This window comes from Oncorhynchus nerka, linkage group LG7 (genome assembly GCF_034236695.1).
Source record: "Oncorhynchus nerka isolate Pitt River linkage group LG7, Oner_Uvic_2.0, whole genome shotgun sequence".
Lineage (NCBI taxonomy): Eukaryota > Metazoa > Chordata > Actinopteri > Salmoniformes > Salmonidae > Oncorhynchus > Oncorhynchus nerka.
In genome coordinates this window covers 76,721,294-76,728,871 of record NC_088402.1, presented here as the reverse complement: position 1 = coordinate 76,728,871, position 7,578 = coordinate 76,721,294, and the positions used below count along the sequence as shown (strand labels likewise).

The 7,578-nt window shown below is 44.7% G+C and overlaps 1 protein-coding gene across 13 annotated transcripts in view; it reads left to right on the top strand.

Annotated features, from left to right (window-relative positions):
- Positions 1 to 5,275: 5,275 nt before the first annotated feature.
- The window catches only part of hspg2 (heparan sulfate proteoglycan 2), a 220,979-nt gene continuing 218,676 nt past the window's right edge, over positions 5,276 to 7,578 (top strand). For 6 of the 13 annotated variants that reach the window (XM_065020820.1, XM_065020822.1, XM_065020824.1 and 3 more), the window contains exon 1: positions 5,276 to 5,651. In XM_065020820.1, the coding sequence (XP_064876892.1) occupies positions 5,583 to 5,651 (69 nt within the window). In that variant the 5' untranslated portion in view covers positions 5,276 to 5,582. The remainder of the gene's footprint in view (positions 5,652 to 7,578) is intronic. The other 7 variants (XM_065020827.1, XM_029665047.2, XM_065020826.1 and 4 more) reach the window with 4 other exon arrangements.

The following is a 7,578-nucleotide window of genomic DNA, read 5'->3' as shown; positions in this document are numbered from 1 at the left end:
TTGGGAAAGAAGCTTCCAGGGCCCTGTCTTCCAGGAGCCTGGTGATTTGACAGGGGTGCCGGAGGAATATCATCTCCGGGAGGCTATTCCAGCGTGGATTTGATTGAACTCGTTATCCGACGGGTAGATCTTCGATCTGCGCACGGTCTTCAGTCGGTCCAGGGCCACCTCCCTTCCTCCTCACCGGTCGTATGATTGTAGTATAGATCTCCTTCCGGGTACCACTCCTGTTTCCCCCCCTCTTCACAGGAGGGCCTGGTGATTTGTAGACTATACTCTCTGTCGGCTCCCGAACGTTGTAAGGCTCTCGAAGATTATTTGTCTGTAGCTCTCGACGCCGGTACCGTAGTCCCTTCCTCCTCTCCCGCCGGAGCGGGGTTTTTTTTTGTTAAGAAAAAGGACGGGACCCTGCGCGGATTATCGAGGGCTGAATGACATAACGGTTAAGAATCATTATCCGCTTCCCCTTATGTCTTCAGCCTTCGAGATCCTGCAGGGAGCCAGGTTTTTCACTAAGTTGGACCTTCGTAACGCTTACCATTTCGTGCGCATCAGGGAGGGGGACGAGTGGAAAACGGCGTTTAACACTCCGTTAGGGCACTTTGAATACCGGGTTCTGCCGTTCGGTCTCGCTAACGCTCCAGCTGTCTTTCAGGCATTAGTGAATGATGTACTGAGAGACATGCTGAACATCTTTGTTTTCGTTTACCTTGACGATATCCTGATTTTTTCACCGTCACTCCAGATTCATGTTCAGCACGTTCGACGTGTCCTCCAGCGCCTTTTAGAGAATTGTCTTTATGTGAAGGCTGAGAAGTGCGCTTTTCATGTCTCCTCCGTCACATTTCTCGGTTCTGTTATTTCCGCTGAAGGCATTCAGATGGATTCCGCTAAGGTCCAAGCTGTCAGTGATTGGCCCGTCCCTAAGTCACGTGTCGAGCTGCAGCGCTTTCTCGGTTTCGCGAATTTCTATCGTCGTTTCATTCGTAATTTCGGTCAGGTGGCAGCTCCTCTCACAGCCCTTACTTCTGTCAAGACGTGCTTTAAGTGGTCCGTTTCCGCCCAGGGAGCTTTTTGATCTCCTCAAGAAGCGTTTTACATCCGCTCCTATCCTTGTTACACCTGACGTCTCTAGACAGTTCATTGTCGAGGTTGACGCGTCAGAGGTGGGCGTGGGAGCCATTCTGTCCCAGCGCTCCCATTCTGACGATAAGGTCCATCCTTGCGCGTATTTTTCTCATCGCCTGTCGCCGTCGGAACGTAACTATGATGTGGGAAACCGCGAACTGCTCGCCATCCGCTTAGCCCTAGGCGAATGGCGACAGTGGTTGGAGGGGGCGACCGTTCCTTTTGTCGTTTGGACTGACCATAAGAACCTTGAGTACATCCGTTCTGCCAAACGACTTAATGCGCGTCAGGCTCGTTGGGCGCTGTTTTTCGCTCGTTTAGAGTTCGTTATTTCTTATCGTCCGGGCTCAAAGAACACCAAGCCGGATGCTTTGTCCCGTCTCTTCAGTTCTTCAGGAGCCTCCACCGACCCCGAGGGGATTCTCCCTGAGGGGCGTGTTGTCGGGTTGACTGTCTGGGGAATTGAGAGGCAGGTAAAGCAAGCACTCACTCACACTCCGTCGCCGCGCGCTTGTCCTAGGAACATTCTTTTCGTTCCCGTTCCTACTCGTCTGGCCGTTCTTCAGTGGGCTCACTCTGCCAAGTTAGCCGGCTATCCCGGCGTTCGGGGTGCGCTTGCTTCTATTCGCCAGCGTTTCTGGTGGCCCACTCAGGAGCGTGACACGCGTCATTTCGTGGCTGCTTGTTCGGACTGCGCGCAGACTAAGTCCGGTAACTCTCCTCCTGCCGGCCGTCTCAGACCGCTTTCCATTCCCTCTCGACCGTGGTCTCACATCGCCTTAGACTTTATTACCGGTCTTCCTTCGTCAGCGGGGAAGACTGTTATTCTAACGGTTGTCGATAGGTTCTCTAAGGCGGCTCATTTTATTCCCCTCGCTAAGCTTCCTTCTGCTAAAGAGACGGCACAAATCATCATTGAGAATGTTTTCAGAATTCATGGCCTTCCGTCAGACGTCGTTTCGGACAGGGGTCCGCAATTCACGTCTCAATTTTGGAGGGAGTTTTGCCGTTTGATTGGGGCTTCCGTCAGTCTCTCTTCCGGTTTTCACCCCCAGTCTAACGGTCAAGCAGAACGGGCCAATCAGACGATTGGTCGCATCTTACGCAGTCTTTCCTTTCGAAACCCTGCTTCTTGGGCAGAACAGCTCCCCTGGGCAGAATACGCTCACAACTCGCTTCCTTCGTCTGCGACCGGGCTATCTCCTTTTCAGAGTAGCCTCGGGTACCAGCCTCCTCTGTTCTCGTCCCAGCTCGCCGAGTCCAGCGTCCCCTCCGCTCAGGCTTTTGTCCAACGTTGTGAGCGCACCTGGAAGAGGGTCAGGTCTGCACTTTGCCGTTATAGGGTGCAGACTGTGAGAGCCGCTAATAAGCGTAGGACTAAGAGTCCTAGGTATTGTCGCGGTCAGAGAGTATGGCTCTCCACTCGTAACCTTCCCCTTATGACAGCTTCTCGCAAGTTGACCCCGCGGTTCATTGGTCCGTTCCGTATTTCTCAGGTCGTTAATCCTGTCGCTGTGCGACTTCTTCCGCGACATCTTCGTCGCGTCCACCCGGTCTTCCATGTCTCCTGTGTCAAGCCTTTTCTTCGCGCCCCCGTTCGTCTTCCCCCCCGTCCTTGTCGAGGGCGCACCTATCTACAGGGTCCGGAAGATTATGGACATGCGTCCTCGGTGCCGTGGTCATCAGTACCTAGTGGATTGGGAGGGTTACGGTCCTGAGGAAAGGAGTTGGGTTCCATCTCGGGACGTGCTGGACCGTTCGCTGATCGATGATTTCCTCCGTTGCCGCCAGGTTTCCTCCTCGAGTGCGCCAGGAGGCGCTCGGTGAGTGGGGGGGTACTGTCATGTTATGTCTTGTCCCTGTGCTTTCTCTTCTCTTCGTTTCCCCGTGCTGGTCGTATTAGATTACTATCTCTCTCTCTCTCTATCGTTCCGTTCCTGCTCCCAGCTGTTCCCCATTCTCCTAACGACTTCGTTTACTCTCTCACACCTGTCTCCTCTTTTGCCCTCTGATTAAGTCTCTATTTCTCTCTCTGTTTCTGCTTCTGTCCTTCTCGGATTCTTGTTTGCTTTGCCCTTGTCCCGTCCTGTCGTAATCTGCCTCTTCATCAGATGCTGCGTGTGAGCAGGTGTCTCTGTCCTCTACGGCCCGCGCCTACCCGGAGGGACCAGCAGTCTGTTGCCGCTAGCCCTGCTATTCTCTTCTACTACTAGAAGGGGGACTCTCCTGTAAAGATAGAGGATTTATGTTTTCCCTGTTTGGATATCTCCTGTAAAGATTGAGGATTTATGTTTTCCCTGTTTGGACATTAAAAGACTCTGTTTCTGTTAAATCGCTTTTGGGTCCTCACTCACCTGCATGACAATAAAAGTAGCGAGGCTACATACAGACACCGGTTAGTCAGGCTGATTGAGGTAGTATGTACATGAAGATATGCTTGTTCAGAGAACCCTACGAAACAACGTTCTTCTGTGGGAATTTCAGTATTTCAGCATAATGTTTTCTGCAGGTTTCCTCATGGTTCTATTTCAAGTAATGTTCTCAGAAAACATTCCATAAAAAAAACACACAAAAAACATGAGTAAAGTTCAAAGACTTTCAAAGAATGTTATTGAAAAACATATACACTGAGTGTACAAAACTTTAAGAACCCCTTCCTAATACTGAGTTTCCCCCCCTATTTTGTCTTGGCCATTCACCCTCTGAATGGCCCACATACACAAGCCGTGTCTCAATTGTCTCCAGGCTTAAAAATCCTTCTTTAACCTGTCTCCTTCCCTTCATCTACAGTGATTGATGTGGATTTAACAAGTGACATCAATAAGGGGTACCCATGGTGAGAGAGAGGCAGGTTGAGGTGGCCAGGATCAGAGTAGTACAGAAGATGTTGTATGCTGAGGCAGTGAAGAGAGTAGGAGAGGAAGATGGGTCCAGGGTGAGGGATCCTAAGAGGATCCCTGTGAGTAGGCTGAGGCAAACAGAGAGTGATAGGAATAACGTACATCAGTAAGGTTGGTTTTTTGGCGTTGGTGGCCATGGTTGTCAACTGTATCGCAGGAATGGTACGTAAATCACAGAGGATAGATGTTGTGGTGGCAGCTGCAGAGAATTACTTGGGTGTGCGAGATTTTACTGCAGAAGAGTTACACGATGTTGCTGTTTTTGTGTTTATCTGCTTGTTTGCAATGTTTTGTGTTACAATTTTTAAGAAGAACGTATAGAGTTTTGTAACACATTTGAATTTGTATCCTTCAAAATATATGTATGTAACAAAGGAAAAGGAAAAAAAGAGTATCACCATAGTGTTCCTGTTGTTGTTGAATTGTTATTCCAGGCTAACACTAAATCATTAGAAAAGGTCTAGAAAAGTACATGCTTCATGATAGTTTTGCTTATTGATTTCATAAAGACTATAGGCCTAGGTGGCATACAATGTACAGCAAGTCTACATTGTAATGTACTGTTAAGTCACAGTAATTCATCACCACAGACATGCAGTGGAGAAATGCACATCACAGATATACAGTGGAGAAATGTCATCAAGCCTTCGATGGGCAACGAGAACAACTGATTTGAGATCAACAACAGAGGGCGCCGATGCTCAGACTTCTCCAGCATCAAGGTAGGCCTAAACCACCGGGAGAAACATTATATTTAGGCCTACAGGCTAAAGGTCAAAGGTAGAGTAATTTCATCGTGTAGTATCAACACAAAACTCTTCCACTAACCCGCTTTTGGTTAGGATGGTGGTGAATGTGATGCATGATGTCAAGCGCTCCAAATATCTTAGGCGGGCACGATATTCCTCGTGCGTTCTAAATTTAAAAAATTGAATCAAATGTTACTTGTCACATGCTTCGTAAACAACAGTTGTAGTAGACTAACAGTGAAAGTATATGTATTGGTGCGTAGTTTACGCGTAATTATTAATCTCTACATTAAATCCAATTTATGATCCATTTCAATGTTAATTTAACCATATAGCCTAACACATTTTAAAGTAATGGGGTTGTTTTAAAAATGTAAAGCAAAAGATATGCTAGGTGGGTCGGCGTCTCCTCACGAGGGATTACGGCTGCCTATCAGCAGAACTCCCTGAATTCCATTCCGCCTTTTACGCAGGGCAGTGGCTCGTGTATCGCAATAGCATCGGACTTCCAAGTGACTTGCGTTGGCATTACAGGTCGAAGTTTCGGAGTGCAAGAGAAAGTAGGAGCGAAGTGATCTATCTCTTTCACGTGATTGATTTTTATTTATTTATTCCGTTTAAATAGAAAACGCATTAAGGAATCATTTTTATGTTGATGAAGTCCTACCGGGTGTGGGACGTAGAAAATAATTGTCCTTTATAGAAAGTGTAAAGAGGTGCACCCAACCATTACTCAGTGGCCAGACGTGAAGGACCTTGATTTTCCTTTCCCCAGCATTTGCAGCCTGTGCTAGGTTGGTGGAAAATGGGCACGCGGATCCACTCGGTCTCTGGACTTATCGTCTCGTTGATATTTACATGTCATCTGATAAATGTAAGTGATCTTTTACATCCTTTTATTTTGAACTTTAATATATTTCTCATGAACAAGATTTTGGTCTAGTTTTCACACTGCTCCACGCACAACCGAAAATTATTTCCTAAAGAAAATTAACTTACTACTAGGCTACTTTTCAAAACTTTATTACAGTGTAATGCTATTTGTTTCTTGGGTGTTGCGGGGCAAGTATCCCATATATAGCATAGTTGAATATATATGATTCACCACACGCTAATTATACGTGTTCTAAAAAATAATGTGACAAACTAGAATATCGAGTGGAATAGAGCTGATCTAATTCTGTCCATAGAAACAGTCTATTCATAGTCAAGTCTCTCTTCTGTCTACATGCAAAAAAACTTTCTCAATCTTCTGTCTGAACCACACTCATTTCACATGAAACGCTTCAGGAAAACTGGCAGCGTTTTTATGCAAAGGCTACATAAAACAATAATTGATTGGATGTGAAAGGACACTGGGCAGAATCTAGATTTGGTTGCTTATTAGTTACTGTGCATTAAAACCAACTTATTGGTAAACTAGATTGTAACCGCTTTTTTTCTAGGGGGAAATACTGGTGTCTATAACAGGTATCAGCAAACTTGTGTCGATATACTTTGATAATGCCACTTGTTCTTGTATGAATATTCATCAGCATACTTTTAGAACTTGATTCAGTTCTCGTGCTAGTGGCATACTGTTTTCAATTCATTCAAAATGTTCTATGAATATCTCTTCAGATAGAGCTTCACATTGGATCATAAGAATGATGTATGAAATGTATAGTGTAGCCTGGCCCTGTGCTCAAGTGATGTGAATTGTAGGAGACAATAACTCCAAGCTTTAAGACAAAAGTACAAAACAAGGCTACCCGGACCACCTGCATTGACACTTTTTTGAACTGACTCTCTTGCACGGACTCTATGCCCAAACACTGCCCACTGGACACAACAGTCATTTCAACGTGGAAATTTGGGTAATATTTAGTTGACACATTGATCGATGAGATTTCAACCTATATTCACCCACTCAAAAAGACAGCCAGAAGTTTCTTGAATTCCCAACGTGTTATCACTATGTTTTCAACCATCTAAAAGCACAACCAAATTCCAATGGAAATACAATGTCAGGCATTTTCTATTTATCGAACAATTTAATGTGTTATCACTGTGCTTCGTCTAATAGCACAACCAAATTACCTGGGTTGCAGTTGAGAGTACAAAGTGCAGTGATCAATACTGTTCAAGATTATGCGCAAATTATTATATCAATTGTGAAGGTCTCCACAGACCTCTGACCTTTGCATGCTATTTTGAACATGGATGATTTATATCATTCCATAAGAAGAAATGTAAATTTACTGTCTGTATTGCAAAATGGATATTGAATTGTGTTTGGTTGTCAACGCAACCAAAAATCAACATTTGAAGGAGATGTATCTTTTGTCCCACTGACATAGTCTGGCTTTAATTCCAGTTTGCCTAGAAATTATTTATTGATATGTTGGATTGATGTCTCCATCTCAACCAAGAATCTAATTTGTAGACTAAATGGAATTAAAGCCAGACTAAATCAGTGGCACAGATGGAGCTATCCAAGCATAAGATACATCTCCTTCAAATGTTGATAATTGGTTGCGTTGACAACCAAACACAATTCAATATTCAGTTTGTCTACAAATTAATAATTAATATGTCATGTCTCCATCTCAACAAAAAATCTAAGTTCAAGAATAGGACTAAATCTAATCTAATCAAACTTTAAATGCACTTTGAATTAAGCTTGATTTGATTTAGTCCTATTCTTTAACTTAGATTTTATTTAGATGGAGACGTGATTCTGACATATTAATGATTAACTGGAATATTACATTTGAAATTAACCAAAGCTTGAAACCCTAAGTCTATATTTATTGTCTATT